At 39.2% G+C, this 18,082-nt stretch overlaps 1 protein-coding gene across 2 annotated transcripts in view; it reads right to left on the reverse strand.

Moving 5' to 3' along the window:
• Nucleotides 1–1,322: 1,322 nt before the first annotated feature.
• The window catches only part of abl2 (c-abl oncogene 2, non-receptor tyrosine kinase), a 37,150-nt gene continuing 20,390 nt past the window's right edge, over nucleotides 1,323–18,082 (reverse strand). The window contains exons 1-11 of one of the 2 annotated variants that reach the window (XM_067414150.1): nucleotides 14,785–14,965; nucleotides 13,176–13,340; nucleotides 11,043–11,338; nucleotides 10,484–10,756; nucleotides 9,910–9,994; nucleotides 8,702–8,879; nucleotides 8,382–8,566; nucleotides 8,118–8,270; nucleotides 7,907–7,996; nucleotides 7,487–7,648; nucleotides 1,323–6,238 (exon numbers count right to left, since the gene is read on the reverse strand). In XM_067414150.1, coding sequence (XP_067270251.1) covers nucleotides 4,527–6,238; nucleotides 7,487–7,648; nucleotides 7,907–7,996; nucleotides 8,118–8,270; nucleotides 8,382–8,566; nucleotides 8,702–8,879; nucleotides 9,910–9,994; nucleotides 10,484–10,756; nucleotides 11,043–11,338; nucleotides 13,176–13,340; nucleotides 14,785–14,887 — 3,402 coding nt within the window. In that variant the 5' untranslated portion in view covers nucleotides 14,888–14,965 and the 3' untranslated portion in view covers nucleotides 1,323–4,526. Of the gene's footprint in view, nucleotides 6,239–7,486; nucleotides 7,649–7,906; nucleotides 7,997–8,117; nucleotides 8,271–8,381; nucleotides 8,567–8,701; nucleotides 8,880–9,909; nucleotides 9,995–10,483; nucleotides 10,757–11,042; nucleotides 11,339–13,175; nucleotides 13,341–14,784; nucleotides 14,966–18,082 lie in introns of those variants that run through there. The other variant, XM_067414149.1, reaches the window with a different exon arrangement.

An 18,082-nucleotide genomic window follows, 5' to 3' on the forward strand; every position in this document is an offset into this window, starting at 1 on the left:
TGTCATTGTGGTTATGGGTTTAAAATTAATTAATTTTGAATTAGTTAAGGCATAGGGCCTATGCCTCAAAAAGTAAAGACAAAACATGACCATAGGCCTACCACCTTTGCAAATCATTAGCTAATGATTAAAGCCGACAACTGGAAGTTGAAATGCATGACTTCAACCAGTTGTGGTAATTAACACATCTATTTAAACAGTTAGTTAATATAATGTCATCGGGGAATGAACAGATTTTGACACATTTAGCCTAACTAATAACAAATAATATATTACTCAATCTATTAATCATATAGAATCTTCATTTGTTGCTGATGCAATAATCATTAATAAATGGTTTAGTTCTTCATGAGTCATACATTAACTAGTTGATTAGTTAAGCATAAATAAATGCATATTAGTGTAACCGTATTGTAAAGTTTTACCAATAGATCAAATATTTAACATGACAGAAAAGTCCTTAAAAAAGTCAGTCTAGGTATAGTGGGATGTCTGAAGTGTTGAGGGGTTAGTTCACCCAAAAATGATCATTCTGTCATTACTTACTTAACTGTAAGACGTTTATTAATCCTCAGAACACAAATGAAGATATTTTTGATGAAATCTGAGAGCTTTCTGTCCCTCCACTGACATAAGCAACTACCACTTTGAAGCTTCAAAAAGTTCATAGAGATCGTAAAACTAATCCGTGCGAATTGAGCAGTTTAGTCCAAAATTTCGGAAGAGATACAATCGCTTTATATGATGAAAGGATTGAATTTAGGCTTGTATTTACATATAAACAAACATTAGTTGTGGTAAATGGAAATGCATGCAAGAACCAATAAGGTTAATTTGCATGTTACACAGGTTGAGCTTCTGCAGGAACCAATGAGGTTCCTTCCAATGAGGTTTTCCAATTGAACCAATGAGGTTTGTTCTCACGAGTCAAGCAGGTCCGGTTGAGCTTCTGTTTATGTTCGCTGATCAATATTTATATATGAGTAAAAGACTAAATTAAATCCGTTCATCGTATTATAAAGCAATCAAGTCTTCAGAAAATTTCGACTAAACCACTTGATTCATATGGATTAGTTTAAGGTCTCTTTATACATTTTTTTATGATAGTTGCATCAGATTTCTTCAAAAATATCTTAATTTGTGTTGAACGAAAGTCTTACAGGTCTAAAACTACAGGAGGGTGAATCAATTATTCAAAAATTTGGGTAATTAAAAAACAGCATTTTTATACTAGAATTAGGAAAACATTTTTAACACTTTTAAATGAAGCATATTATGCCACAGTGCGAATTAATAAATGAAACAATACAAACTCCCAAACCAACATTTCAACAGTTTCTTTATTCATTATTTACATCAAGTGTAACACTGAGGAAGGACTTCACAGTAATATACTATTAAAAGTGAGCTTTAAATTAGAATCACACAAAATATACTTTTTACAAAACAGAAAAAAATACTGTTGATCTGTCAACCTCTGCCTTTTTAATCCCTGTTAAATTCACATATTCAAAATTAAGAGTGTTTTATTTTCATTGCACTTGAAGGACTAGAGAGGTGGCCTTTGGTATATAAATTTCTTCAGCACTTAAAATCTGACCTTACAAAAAAAAAAAAAAAGAGTTCCAGGATTCAACACAAAAAGTAGATAAATAAATAAACCAAAAATAAATAAAAGTGACAAACAAAAATATAAAAAACGAAACAAAAAAAACTTGGGTAATTAAAATGAAACCGAAAAGGACTGATTTCGGATAAAGGACTGCTTTCTTTGCACCCCAGAGACCTTGTGTGGCTCATAAAGCATCTATTGGAGAAGACCGTTCTCTCTGAATTGTTCCTCTATAATGATACAATCAAATAGTATTTAATATACAAACTTTCAGAGGTTTGGCAATTTACTAAAAGAAAATGTACTGATTATAGCGATAGGAAAACCAACAAATTAAAATACAAATTGCAGTGATAAGTGGCAATGGAAGAACAAAAAAACATCTGTTTTACTAAAATGTTTAAGAGGCAAAACGCTGTATGACAATTATGTAAAACTGACATACGAAACAGTCATTCTTCTCCCCCTCTGCTTCTTGGCAATTAAACATTTTCAGACACAATAATAAATGGAATAGACAACCTGCATGTGTTTGAAAGATATCACACATGGAAAATATTTTCTAATACCGTGATCACAAGAGAGGTATTCCTGACAAAGCAAAACAAATTGATGAGCTCTCTTGTAAAATAAGACCAGACTTCAAGCACTGTCTTTTTTATAAAGGACAGATCATTGCACTTTTTCCTATTCAAGTTGGACACCTCACATCCCTAGATCTCTAAATAGGGTAGCTTGAATGATAATAAAGGCTTGAAAACTCCCATTTGCCACCTTAAAATTGATATTTTTGAGAGCAAAAATATTTGAGAGCAAAATATATTTACATAAACATATCTTTAACATGATGCAGTGCACAAAACATTAAATCTCTCACAAAAGGCACCATGTAATATCAGGAAACATTGCCCAGCATGGCAGAAAAAAAAAGCAAAACAAGCAAGTTAGTGTTGGCAAATTATGCGGTGATCTAGAGACAAAAACGGTTCTGAACAAACAACATGTATGTATTTCTGCTGCAGTGGAACTGAAATGTCATGGACATGTATGGCAAAAACTATTTTGCCTTCCAAAACGTCCATATTACATCCCCTAGATAGTGAATTAAGGCAAGGCAATTAACATTTATACTTTAAAAATGTGCTCCAGTGTAATCGGTACAAATCAGCTTCATTACATTTTAATTATGACATTGCAGGGTACCCACAAAAATCTCATTTATGCAAACTCTAATAGAAATCTATCATTTCATGAATACAGACGTGTAACCGTTTGTGTCCTGAATAAAATGCTTCTTTTAATGTTTCTTTTTAATATATTTTGACAATTTGTAGGGAGGCTAGGGAAAACACGCACACACTCACACACACACACACACACAAACACAAACAAAACATTCCTGTTTTAACAAATGAATACATTCATAATGTAGATGCACAGATGGAGACCGAGACCCTCACACCAAAACCTCACCACAAGGACACAAGTCAGCATGACCTTTCACGCCTGTTTGTGGGTATAAAATAATATGCAATATCTACAATATCATAAAAATGCCTGTGCTTTTAATAGAAAATAATTTAAAATTCAAGTTTACAAATGGCAACATTCTAAAGTGAAATCAAAAAGTAACAAATCAATGTGCTAAAGAAAATGCAGATTGTGTAAAAGACTTGGCAATACTTGAATCTGTAGTGTTGCTGCTTCTGTGTTGGCACCATGACATAGTCATAAAATAAATTCAGACTATCCACACATCAAATAATTCCTCCATAGCAAAGCAGTTCAATCTAGAAATAGGTTTAGAATTGTTGAGCGTTGAGAACCCGGAGTATGAATGTAGTTCTGTGCCGTCTTGCCGATGGGGGAATTATCTAAAGGCCACAGATATAAAAGGCCAAACGTGATCCATGTGGTGACAAACTCAACACCATTTCAACTATGCCACAGCAAACCACTACTAACAACTATAATGCATGGACCATATCAAAATATAGACTAATTAGAGAACGATCTAGAAAATCATCAATGGTCATCAAATGCTGTAGTGTTTAACAAATGTGGTCAAATTAAAAATGACAGTATGGGATGTAGACAGAAGCTTTTTAGTGTGTAAAATGAGACTGAACAAATGTGTATAGAGAAGACTGTGTTTGCAATCCACATTCATTGTATATTCCGATTCATTTTTTAAATGGTGTGCATTTGCATGTTTGCATTGACATTCTGATGCAATATCCAGTTACTGTGAATCAAATTCAAATAAAAGATCTTAAAAAAGTGAATGGAAATAATTTTCTAAAAAAAAAAAAGGACGATAAGTGGACCAGTTAGCGTGTAGTCGACTCACCTTAACCTGTGCAACCCCTGTTTATTTGTGAAAATTCATTCTGTCATACCAAGATAAAACTGTAAATAATAATTACAAAGTAAATTTGTCAAAAACAGAACCATGTGTATTTTGGTAGTGACAAAAAAGCTTATATACAATGAACTCTGTTCCCAACTGGCAATTTCAATGAGAAAGTCACCTGTAAACAATAAAGAGAGAGAGAGAGAGAGAGAGAGAGAGAGAGAGAGAGAGAGAGAGAGAGAGAGAGAGAGAGAGAGAGAGAGAGAGAGAGAGACAGAGAGAGAGACAGAGAGAGAGAGACAGAGAGAGAGAGAGAGAGACAGAGAGAGACAGAGAGAGAGAGAGAGAGAGAGAGAGAGAGAGAGAGAGAGAGAGAGAGAGAGAGAGAGAGAGAGAATGAATGAGAGTGTGTATGTGTATGTGTGTGTATTCATTTTCTGAGGTACTTTTTAGAGAATAATCTCTGTCCCCCAAAATTTAAATAAAACTAGATTGATTTTGGGGCAAAAGTTTCAAGGGGTACAGGAGGAGGAGTTTTGGAGGGTGCAGCAGACACAGTGGCTACCTTTGCACTACATCACTGATCTCTTTAATGCACGTGTGCAAGTTGTCAAGAGCCGGGCTGGTCCCAGATGCCCCTAATCCCGCTCCCCCACCCGCAGAGGAAGCACGCAGCTCCTGTAGACTCAACTCCAGTTTACCCACTGCCTCGCGAAAGGCAAACTTATTACGCGTCTGTGGGATGCAATCGACATACCCCGAGCAGTAGTCCAAAAGTTGGTGTCCCACATCCAGGACCTGGCTGCTGGAAGAAAGCTCGGTGTTGCCTAGAAGAGCACTACTCAAGCATTCAGCACACTCTAAAAGAGCCTCCTTGCTGATCTTCTCCAGGGGGATCCGTTCTGTCTGCTGTCGAGTCCGTCTAAGGGTGGGTTTAGCGGAAGTAGGGCCAGGTCCGCCACTGGAAGCACCATTGGCCATCTTAGTCTGGGTGTTGGTGTTGCTAGTAGGGACTATGGGAGCTGGAGGCACTTGTGGTGGTGGTATTGAAGGACGCGCCCCTCTGGCTTCTCTCCCTGACCTTTTGAGGCCATCTCCATTGATCTCCATATTCCCACTGACCACTTCATCGGCTGCATCGGCACTGTAGGCGTGTTGGAGGGAGCGGAGCATCGGCGGTGGAGGAGGTGCACATTTTGGCTTCACCAGTCGTGGTCGGTCACGATCCCCACTGTCAGAAAGCAGCTTGAAGCGGTTGCCCTGAGAGTCCACGCCAACTAGGCCGTCGGCCGAGCTGTGCTTTAGGGTCGGCGAGATCAGAACTGGAACTTTGTGGTTGTGCAGATTGACTGAACCAAGTGTGGAGGTTTTCGATGGAGACGACCAGCCTTGCCTGTCATCTTGCCCATCTTTACCCCGTGTATTGGAGTCTGAATCAGCCTCTCCCCCCACACCTGGTGCCCTAACTCCACCTGCGACCCCTCGTGGCAAGAGTTTGGCTTTGGGACGATCCCGTATTTGAGCTGTACCTTCATCAAGCTTCCTCAGGATTGCATCCGAAGGTCGTGCTGCCCCATTCTCTGGCTGTGAGGTGGTGGAAGCTGTGCGCTCTAGTGGGGGTTTGCTACGGTTTCTTGGTAATGTCAATGCCATGCGCTCTAAGTCTGGCAATCCAGCAGACATAGAGGAAGTTGAATTGGAGCGAGGGAACGGCTTGGTTCCACTCCCTTCGTCTATCCCAGAAGGCTTACCAGTCCGCAATCCCAAGGTCTTTTTGATAAGGCGAGGGGTGAAGAAGCCTGCTAGGCTTCCCCAGCTACTGCTGCCTCCAACTTGACTAGAGGTTGCTCCAGAGTTTGAACATGAGGGCTTCTGCCCAAACGTGGCCCCACAACAGCGGGACTGCACATGGTTCCCCTCTCCATGAGATGGAGAGAAACTCAACCCATCAGTTTGGGGCAAAGGAGGAGGAGGGCCTGCAAACCCAGCCGTGGGCTCATACTTTTTATGGGGCTGGGTCTCCATTTCCCGGAAAGAGCTGCTCCTTTTGGGTGGCATTGGGAGATTCTGCTGCTGTTGAGGTGAGGACGAAGTAGAAGACATGGACTTCTTCTTCATGAAAGAGCTGAAGAAGCCAGCTTTGCGGTCACGGGTGAAGGTGGTGTCCTGGGAGTCCTCCAGCAGGCTCGAGGGAGATTTATCCCTCTGTTTACGTGGTAGGGCTGGAGAGCTGCTGGAGCGTCCATCACCAACAAAAAGGGATGCTGCAAGACCTGAAAACAATGACAACAGAACCAAATGTCAAAGAACAGCAAAATAAGAGGTAGTAGCTGACATGCAAACTAAATACTTATGCGCTTTCATATTTAAATGGCTTGTGTTACCATGGAACACTTGCTTACATGATTATTCAGTACAGATTTCTTATTGTGTCATATTATGATTGCTTGGCTATACAATTAATATTTAATTAATTACATTGTTGCCAATAGTTGTGCCTCAAGAAAATGTCTCAAAGATAAACATGTAAGAGTAATGTGGTGTAAATAAAGGCCATGGGGTAGTATTATTATAAATCACTGCAACATTCACCCCTTTCACTACCACTCTGCTGCTGACCATTATTATAAATTATATAACCTAACCTGGCATATCCTTTATGCAAGAAACTGTGTAGTGAGCTTATGCGCCACTACTTTTCTCATTAATCAAACATGAGAGAACATGACACTGTGTCTCTTTAATTCATGGGGCAATAGGTTTCATGAGTAGGCCAAGATATTTTGTTATGTATTTTTCACAGGTCTCATTACAAACAGTGCGTCTAAATATTTGCAATATGAAGTGTGCATCACTTGATATGTAGGGGAAAGTAAGATACGGCAGATAAAAGGCAGGACAATAATTACATATATAGTTTAAATGTTAAAAATAACTTTTTGCATTCTTAAAAGGTTTAATAATATGACAAAAGAGGCAGCTTTACCAAAAATAATTATACACATTCCCACCGTAAAAGTTTATTTTACATAAACTTTATGTAATTTCAATAAATAACACATAAATAGTTTTAAGTAGAAAAACAATATTGCACAATACATCAAAATGCTTTAATTGTGAGTAAGGTTAAACAGATTTGAATCATAATATTGATACACATGCAGTTGGTGAAGTGCTTATGTGCATACTTGGGGTTTAGTGACATGCAGGAAATGGGAACAAACCAGCAATAGAATAATAAAATCAGATGCATTACAGAAAAATCAAAACAGGAGGGAAAATTTGTTATGAATGTTTATGAACATGTCAGTCATCTGTTCATGGTACATTTTGAACATATTTAAAATGAATGCAAATTAAAGAAAGGATATACAGAATATAACAACTTTTTTAAATCTTCTTGTAATTGTGAATATGTGTAGGGTTATATACTGTATAGCTCTGTTAATCGATAAGGAACACCACCCCCATTCTCTTGAGCTTCTGTCTGAGCCGACTGAGCTGGAGTTGGGCCTGTATACCTGCAGGGCCATGTGGTCCTGCCTCCTCCATATTCTCTTTGTTTTCAGAGTGTTTCTTCTGGCCACGAGACTTTGAGGGCAAGAGTGGCATATCGTGGCCGAAGGTGTGTGCGAGCCCACCATGCCCACCAGATGCGGTTTTACACAGTTCTTCGGCTACCTCTGGAGAAGAGTTAGCAGAGAGAAGATGCACGTTAATAGTGGGTTTTACGTAAAAATATCATGGGTCAAATCTTTATTACATGTTAACCAACTTTATTTCAGTTTATTCAATGGTAAAGTCAATACAAACTGCACCAAAGTTATTTATTGTTTCCTTATTGTGCATTGAGTTTTCTGTATAAGATCTGCATGAAATGTCTGTTCCTCAAACAAGTCTACAGCTTCCTCTGGCACTCAGAACAGATGATGCAGTAATACCTTCTGAGATACTTGAGTCATGGAACATGGTCTCAAAGGCCTGGTGAATCTCCGCAAATGAGGGTCTATCCAGTGGACTCCACTGCCAACCTGCCGACACGCAAACAAAATATGGATTACCTAATGACCAAAATCTACAGTTCAAAGGCTTGGGGTATTGTTTCTTTATGTTATTATATAAAAGCCATAAAGCATTGTTGTTGACACTCACAGGCTCTCATAAGCTCGTAAACTTTAGGCGGACACCCCTCGGGCTGCTCCATGCGGTAGCCTTTCTCCAGCAGATCGTACACCTGAGAGAGGTCGATTCCCGGGTATGGAGACATGCCGTACGTCGCAATCTCCCAAAGCAAAACTCCAAACGCTGGGGAATTTGAAGAAAATAAGTGAGTCAGTCTGCAACACAACTCTTTATAGAGTAAAATAACTTCCCCCCACACACAATTCACATAACAAAATGAAATAAGAAACTGACCCCACACATCTGATTTGATGGAGAAGGTGTTGTAGGCCAGACTCTCTGGTGCTGTCCATTTGATGGGGAATTTGGCACCTGCATGAGCAGTGTAGGTGTCGCCTGTCATCAGACGGCTCAGTCCGAAATCAGCCACCTTGACCACATGATTCTCTCCAACCAAACAATTACGAGCTGCCAAGTCCCTGAGAAAGAGATCGACAAGCTGTAGCGAGATCTCTCAATAGGGTAAAAAAACGATGTATTTTGTGAGACAAAGAGGATTTAAATGATATACTCAAAATCTCAAAGTCCACTGACATCTGAAGAACTGTGCTCACCTGTGGATAAAGTTCTTCTTCTCCAGATACTCCATGGCGGAGGAAATCTGAGTGGCCATGTAGAGCAGCACCACAGCGTTCACCTGCTCTCTGTCACACTCACGCAGGTAGTCCAGCAGGTTCCCGTGGGGCATATACTCGGTCACTATGTAGAATGGAGGCTCCAGTGTACACACACCTAGAAGGGGGAATCAGGACTAAACAATCAGGCACAAATCGAAGATCATAATTTGAATATATAACTGTTGCTTGCGCTTTGTGTACAAAACCCTGGATTTCTATAGTAGGAGTCATGAGAGTAGTGCATACTGTAGGAATGGGTCATAATGTTTCATTAACCAAACCTAAACAGACACACTGGCAATATAAATCACCATTGGCTACTACATTTTCCTGATGCACTCAGACAAGCAAATTTTGTTTTTTTTTTATGAGGAAAATGTATATCTGAAACCCTTTTAATATATGTTTAATCATTTTTTACACAGTTTTATGACAGAACTTTAATATGTAAAATGTGGCAAACAATTATGAAAATTATAAATGTATATTTGGCATATTAAAGAGAATTATGAGCTGGCAGTGATGCTTGACATAAGTGTGTGTTCACATAAATATTTCTGTAAAAAACAAACTAACAATAACACTAAAATAATAAAACAAATACTAATATTATAACAAGTAATAATATTAGCGAATTAAATCAAACAATCTATTAGCCAATAGCGAATTACAACCTTTAAGACTACAACATATTTCCGCAAGAAGAGAGAAAAAAAGTTCTTTTTTGATGACGTAATTTTGTTCTCGCAGCCCTGGTTTGAGAGTTCTCACAGCTCGTTCTCGACACATCGTCTGAGCAGAACTTTTTTCTTGCGGGAGTCCAAGAACTATTGTGTGATTGGTCATACATTTAAAGTGGGCGTGGTTAATGCGGAGAAACGCAGATGTTCGGCACCTGCTTTTCTCGTGAAGTATGGAATGTACTGGCCAGAACGAACTTTATTCTTGTCACCTCGAGAAAACAAACTCATTTATTTGTTCTTGCAGAGTATGTTCCAAGCTTTAGTCGCCTAGCATGAAATTTAGTCACATATGATGTGTGATTTACTCTAAATAACGGGTTAATGTGATTGATAAGTTTCTATTTTATATTTATTAATAAGATAATGGTGATATGCCATTTTGCACATTCCTAGTGTACTCACCCAGTAACTGTACTAGATTGGGATGTTTCACCTCCTTCATGACTGCAGCCTCCTTCAGAAACTCCTCAACTTCCATGGTGTCCTCCTTTAGGATAAAGTGATATAACAACATAAATATCAATAGAACAAAAAACCTATACAAAAACTGCTCAAAACAGGAATGAGTGCAATATAATCAACATCCTCTTGGTGGCACAACACACCACATAAACTGTTGCTGGGGAACATTTTAAAATAAGGTTTCCTTAACATTAGTTACATTAGTTAACATTAACTAATAATAAAAAATACTTGAACTCATTTATGTTCATTTTAACTTTTACAAATAATTTATTACATTTAAAAATTGTATCTGTTCCTTTTTAATGGACGTGTGCTGACATAAACTAATAATTAACAGTTATTTTTGTATTAACTGACTAACTAATAACAATATAACAATATTTTGCTCATTGATAGTTAATATTAGTTGATGCATCTACATGTTAACTAATTGGACCTTACTCCTAAAGTATTACTTTTTTACAGCAATCAAAAACAATGATATATAAAGAAAAAAACATAAAACACACACCTTTAGTGTTTTTACAGCTACAGTGAGGTTGTACTTTTTCCAAACTCCGACGTACACCTCTCCGTACTGGCCTCCGCCCAGTTTGTGCTTCATGGTGATGTCTGTGCGCTCCATCTCCCACTTGTCGTGGATGGGAGAGACGCCGTACACGGTTGGCTTGTTGCATTTCGGAGCAGGATAGTGAAGTGTGGTTACCAGACCATCCGCCACTGTGGAATGATGATGAACCAGCTCGGCTAACGTGCTAAAGCGACTCTCAGCTGTTACATAGACCTGAGACAGAAGAGAAGAGTGAATTTAATTAGTAAATTAAAGCAAAAGGAGAGCTGGTTTTAATGTAGAGCAGGGCTATTCAAATCTTACCCTGGAGGGCCAATGCACTGCAGAGTTTAGCTCCAACCCTAATCAAACACACTCACCTGTGATTTTCTAATGATCCTGAAGACATTGATTAGCATGTTCAGGTGTGTTTTATCAGGGTTGGAGCTAAACTCTGCACCGCATTGGCCCTCCAGGGTAAGATTTGAATAGCCCTGATGTAGAGTGAAGGCAGCCCTACCTTTCCGTCAGAGGCGGTGTTGATCCGGTAGTGATAGACCCGTCCCTCGTAGCGAAGCGAGATGGAGAGCTGGCCAGGGCTGCTCTCGCTCTCCCTCACCAGGAAGCTGCCGTTGATCAGGCTGCTGAGCAGGTACTCCGCGGCGCTGCGGGACACGGGTCCATGATACCAGCTATGCTTCTCCAGACTGTTCACGGGGGTGATGTAGTTACTGGGTACCCAACCCTGGCCGTTCTTCGAACGGACTTCACTCCACTCTCCATTCTGATTGTACCCCAACACTCGCAGCTTCTCTCCTGAAATACAAAAAAAGATCAAGAGTGAGAAAGATATAACATTTTTGTATGAGAAAGACACCACAAAGTTTGACTAGTGTTCCAGCAATGTAAACCCTTGTTGTTGATGTCAATGCATCTGACTTGAATGGAATGGAATGGAAAGAGAGATTAGACGATGCAAGCCACAACAGGTCCATCCTTCAGCTATAAAAACATCCACATCTGTTTTTCCCCATAAGCTCAGACAGGGAAGAAGTGTTTTATACAAGTATTTTGAGATCTGAACAAATCCTGAGGGCACCTGGGATATGGTGCGCCATGAGATAAATCAGTCGAGTATTTGATGTACTGCGCTGCTTTTTAATTACCCCAAATACATGTACTTCGGACGGACATTTTTGGTTACATCACCTGCCTGAATGTCACATGTTTAAGACACTACGCAAGTTAAAAATAGTATTTTTAACAAGACATGCCTTTAAAAGCACTTTTGAAAACATCTTAAGAGCCCTGTGTTCTGATCCATTAAGCTTGTGCTCCAGCTCTAGCTGTTTGGGAAAAAAACCTCTCTAGAGTGTTGAATTACTGTGTATAGTGATGACGCTGTCAAACCGCTGTTGAAAACAATGCTATAACCTAATTAAAAAAGAGGACAATTTTTGACATGTTTGTATATTTCTGCTGCGGAATTAAAAAATTAAACAATATAAAAGTATATTTGTAGATTCATATCCACTACAATACAAGGCTGTATTTATATGATCAAAAACACAGTAATATAGTAGAAAACGTTACAATTTAAAAAAAAATCTATTTTAACATTTTAAAATCTACTGTGACACTTTTTTCAGGATTCTTTCAAAATCATTTATTTGAAATTGAAATATTTTATAGCACTATAAATGTCTTAGCGTCACTTTTGAAAAATGTAATGCATCCTTGCTGAATAATAGTATAATTATCTTTAAAAATATATATATACTGCTCTTCCTTCACCTTGTTGTGATCCCATCAAGCATTGGTCCAATAGAGGGCGCTCTCATTATGTCATTGAAAGTGAGTTCAGGCGCACTAGCTATTAGACAGAAAGTGCTTTTTTTGCTAATTCTAACCCGACACTGGCGCGACAACAAGGCCCTCACAAAACAAGAAGAGACTGGCGCATTGGTGCCAACCAGACGACATTACATTACTGGCCATTAGCGGCTACTTCAGAGAGAAAGAGCAGGCCGCTAACTCCCTCTCTCTGAACTCTCCTCTCTTGGCTAGTCTGTGTTTACCCACCTGCTTTTCACCCCGCTGACGGATTACACTTCAAAACGGATATTAGCGTTAGGGGTAGCCATTCAGCATGGAGGATCTGAGCATTGAACTGCTTGACTAAAAAAGTCTTGACTCCAATGTTCCAAAGTCTATTACACGCTGGAAAGAGTTGTGGGCGTTAGTGCATATGGCTCAGGTTGGTGCCCATGTGTTCATGCTCCTCAGCTAAATAAAACACAAACTTTAGCCTACGCTTTCATTCTTAGTCTGGTTCTTTGTGCTTTGATCCTACAGACTGCTGCTGGGAAGAGGAACAACAAGATCTGAAGTAAGGACAAGAGGAAGGAGAACGATGGAAGGAAGAGGAAGGATTATGGCATGGTGTCTTTGTTATAAAGAGGGAGGAAGTTATCAATAATGGTTGAGAAAACACTCTCCAGCCATGTTTATTCCAGGCCTTGTTTGAGTTTACACTGCCGATGCAATGTGGTTTGTCATTTGTGTACAGAGATGGAGAGCAAACTTGTTAAAGTGAACGGTGAAACCAAGCCACCTGGTTGCACAACCACTCGTCTCCTTTTGACGTTCGTACCTTTCGTGATGCTCAGCGTGTTGTCACCACTGGCAACAAAGTCGTAAAGCGCAACGAAGAGGTTCGGGTCACTCTCCGCCGCGCCCAAGAGATTCTCCTTCGAGCTCCAGCGCACCGCTTCAGTCAGCGCCGTCGAGTCCAGTCCAAACGGCCTGTGCAGGGCCTCTGTCAGGAAGAAAGAGACAAAAAGAACGCTAGATGAGTAACAGGAAACATAAGGCCTCTGGGAATGGCAGAATGAAGCAATATAAGGGAGGTGAGGTTTCAGGAAAAAAAGGGGTTGATAACAAGCGAACGTCAAGGTGGAGAGGGAGCAGAGAAGTAAAGGAACGCAAAGTAAAAACAAGGAATTTGATTCAAATGGGTATAATTTTCCAAATAATGTGCAACCAATGCACAAAGGCTACACAAAACAGCAATTAATCATTATAATAAGGCTATATTAGATGATGGGGATGACTGCGATAACTGCGACAATGATTTAATTAATTATATTACAATCCACATAAATCATTATTGGAGAAAGTGTTGTATCTGTATTTTTAAACACACATGGTATAGACTTATTAAGGGTGATCTGAACACTTTTAGCCATTAAAAATGACTTGGAAAAAGTGTCTCAATCAACCTGAATTTAGTTTAGTTAACATTTTGTATAAATTAGTTCACAATTACCATCGCACACCTGTAGATAATAGACAGGAATGAAGGATACCCAGATCCAAAAATCTCAACAAACAAACAAACAAAAGGAAATCCCACACACTATCAATACTTACAAAAATCTGAATCTTTTTATTAGCAATGTTTCGGTCTCATGACCTTCATCAGGCATTATTTAGCCTGATGAAGTTATGCCTGATGAAGGTCATGAGACCGAAACGTTGCTAATAAAAAGATTCTGATTTTTGTAAGTATTGATTTCCTTTTGTTTGTTTGTTGTAACATTTTGTATAAAAACTTGTATTCATTATGTATGGCTATATTTAAATAAACTACACCGCCACATCCATACACTGCAAAAAAATGCTCTTCTTACTTAGTAATTTTGTCTTGTTTCTAGTCTAAATATCTAACAATTCTTAAATCAAGATGCATTTATTATACAAGTAAACCAACATAAGATTTTTTTTCTTGTTTTGTTGACAATGTTGACAATGAGAAATCAAGTGAGTTTTTGCTTAAAATCCATCCCAAACAGAAATTTCTCACCCCATTGGCAGATAATTTTGCCTGTTTTAAGCAAAAACTCATTTTTATTTTGATATTTTTTTCCCAGAAAGAAAAAACAAATCTCTTATGTCATTTTACATTTATATTTAGATATTTGGACTGGAAACAAGAAAAAATAAACTAAATAAGAAGAGCATTTTTTGCAGTGTATTCAGGTTAACATTAAGTATTGCTCCATTAGAAACACGCCAAACACTTCCATTTGAGAAAAGCAGATGGAAAAGCCCAAGAGAATATAATTTGACTGGAAAGCTTCCATATTGACCATACAAAATAAACACATCTCTCGACCTGAAATCCTTCACAAAACTTGCTGACACTCAGGGCACCAGCACAGCACTGGCTATGAGACCAGCCAGCTCAAAAAAAGGGCTACCTGGGAAGCAATATTGGTCCACATCCTGTAGGCTGGGCAGGTTGGTCAGTCTGGCCCTTTCTTCCTCAAAACTGCTGCTGGACAGCAAGGTCCTCAATGACATAATCTAGCAGCACTAGATTAATATCTAATCTCCCATGGAATAAAACACAGACCTGATGTGGTGAAGTGTCTGCTTCTGTCTGAGACGGTTTGATTCTTAAGCAAGGTTTAAAGGAGGGGAGGAGCACAAAACTGCTTTGAGGTTGGAAAAACGGTGTGGGAGAGTCTCCACGCCTTCAGCATGCCTGCGTCTGCTGGTCTTCCTCTACAGCTGTCAACCAGCCACAAACACACACACAGCATGTCTGGGCAGCTGCCCCTTTCCTTGGGGAAAAGTGTGGCAAGACAAAACATGGAAAGGGAACTCACTACTAATCATTACAGAACAAATTCTGCTTCCAAGATTTAATAAGAACTAATATGGTACAGGGCAGGGTTTTTTTATACAAAAAGCAATACCACATAATTTGATATATGATTGCCATATTCACACCCCAAGGTATTTACATGAACATAGCAACATATGCCGAATGCCTGGCGAGAGCAACAGCCAAATTATTCATCAACTTGCATCACAAAATCAGCAGCAACATGAAGTCATGACAGTGACACATCATGATAAATTCAGTGGATGGTTACACAATGGTCAGCTAGTCTTTCAAACAACCAACTGGACTTGAATGAAGTGAAAATTATTTCGATTTTATGACCGTTAACTGACAAATGGACAACATTTTAAAACACTAAAAATAAAAAATAAACTACCGTTCAAGAGTTATATTTCAACCTTTTAACTTTCCATACATCAAAGAATTCTGAAGACGAAAAAAAAAAAAAAAAAAAAAAAAAAAAACGGTTTCCACAGAAATATTAAACAGCACAAGGACTGGGAAGCACCAAATCAGCATATTGGAATGATTTTTAAAGGATCATGTGACAAAATATTTTTAAAAATAGAAAGTTATTTTAAATTGTAGTAATATTTCACAACTACAATTACACTATATTATACTATAAACTATATTATATTACTATATTGGCAGCCTTGGTAAGTATAAACATTTTCAAACACATTTTAAAAAATCTTACTGAACCTAAACTTTTGAACAGTACTGCATATGCTAAGAATCATACACTTCAAATATAATGTTGTGATTCTTATCATGTACAGTACAACCCAACTAACTGCACAGGATTAGTATACTAGTTGTTTGAGCAACACATCAACTTGTCTATTTTATGAAGTTTTGGACATCCCTTATAAAGACCCAGAAAGCTGGACTGTTAATACGAGGTGTACGCAATACCTACAGGAACAACCACATAGTGGATTAGACAGAAGTGAGCCAATAACCCTAAAAATGATTATTACAGCAAAATGCAATCAACAAACTCAAAACAATCATTATGCATTAAAGACACGCTGTTGGCTACACAAAGACTGGTCTTCTGCCAGGTCTTACACAACGCAATAAACAAGCAAGAACACGCAGCTAAGACGTTCAAGGCCTGTGTGGCAAACCCAGCTTCGCCACACGCAGGCACATATGCACAGAGATACTTATAGACCTACCTTTATTCCTAACCAGCATGCAGTGCTTCCCAGTCTTGGTCAGCTGACTGATCCACAGTTCCCAGTACATGATCCCAATCCCAGTACAAAGGGTGAAAACACGCTAGCCCCCAATCCTCAGGTTCTGGGTTTAATTCACACAAGACAGCGAGTCGAAAATCTGACACGCTCTTCTTGCTTGAATCATTTCAGAGTCTCCAGTGTGGCTCCAAACTCAGAGTTTCCAACCCCGCAGCCGGAATGCCAGTCCGACTTGATTGCGGGCCTTCATGCCAACTGCCTTGAGTAAGAAATGCCCACATGTGCTTGTGTGAGATATGGGAAGAGTGGAGTTCTGAGGGTGGTTTTATTGGATGTCTTGTGAAGGGGAGGCGTGTGGGGGGCCCGTTGGTTTCAGAAGGGGTTAGGACTGAGCAGATGGTTCCATTTCTACACCATGTGTGCTGCCTACCCAAAATCCTCATGGGAGAGGCTGGAAAAGCATGGAGGTGTGGAAACTCTAGAATGACTGTGCCACATTAAACGTACCCATGAGTTGCAGAGCAACATGTAAAATGTTTTAAGATGGGATGCTCATTGCTGAATTATTCAGGTACACCAAAAACCTCTCAGCACTAAGGGAAATAATCATCACACATAGCTCACTAGACTAGACCGGTTTCTCGACTGCAGTCGTCAGGACCCATCTCCCAAAATGTTTTAGATGTCTCGCTATTCAACACACCAAGAATCTTATGAGCTGAATCAGGCAGTTAAATTCAACTTCTAAAACATTTTGTTAGGTGGGTCCCCAGGACTGGCCTTGAGAAACACTGGAGTATATGACATCTGCTTGGAAAAATGAAAGGTTTATGTGAACATCATAAAACAAAAAATAGATCCAAGTCTTAATGTTTAGACTAGAAAGGTCTGCTACCAGAGAACAGTCTTACCAATCACCAACAGTCATCGAGCCACACATTGAAATTGGGAGCGTGTCATTAAAGGAACTGTATGTAAGAAATGTATTTCAATTAATCATAAAATGACCCTGATATGTTACTAGACATTAAGAAATCATGTTCATTTCAAAAACTTATATCACTGACAACAGAAGTCCAGCCAGGATATTGTCATTTAAAAGTTGTTGTTGCAGCCCTCAACTGATGTTGACATGTTGTGTTTTGGCCTGAAGCTCCGCCCTCCACCTATCGGCCAATCATGAAGTCAGTAGTGTTTCTGCATCCGGGTTGCCAGATCTGCTCTAGTTACCATGGCCACAATCTTACATAAGCCCCATTTCCACCAAAATTACCCGAAACAATTTGTACCAGGAACTTTTTTAAAGGAACTTTTTTCCCCCCAGACCTGCAGCTGTCTGCGTTTCCACCGCGATCTAAAGTCACGTGAAGATTAGGCAAATTAGTCAGGTGATGTAGGACTGCGCGCGACTGCTCCTCCAAGTCAGTGACGGACAGTAATCATTTTTGTGTGTACCGATTGAAAGATTTAGTGGACTGTTTACATGAGACGTTATCTAAACCGATCTGGTGTTTACATGTGATGACTTTCAATCGCCATCATTTTGTCACATGCAGTTTGTCTGCCGCATCAAAAATGTCAACAGTGTTTTCTCCAGCAGCTGGAGTGTGTTAACTGTAGTCAACTCTTAACGGCCACCAGGACTAATCCAGTATTATATAA

The sequence above is a fragment of the Pseudorasbora parva genome, chromosome 13 (assembly GCF_024679245.1).
Source record: "Pseudorasbora parva isolate DD20220531a chromosome 13, ASM2467924v1, whole genome shotgun sequence".
In the NCBI taxonomy this organism is placed as follows: Eukaryota; Metazoa; Chordata; class Actinopteri; order Cypriniformes; family Gobionidae; genus Pseudorasbora; species Pseudorasbora parva.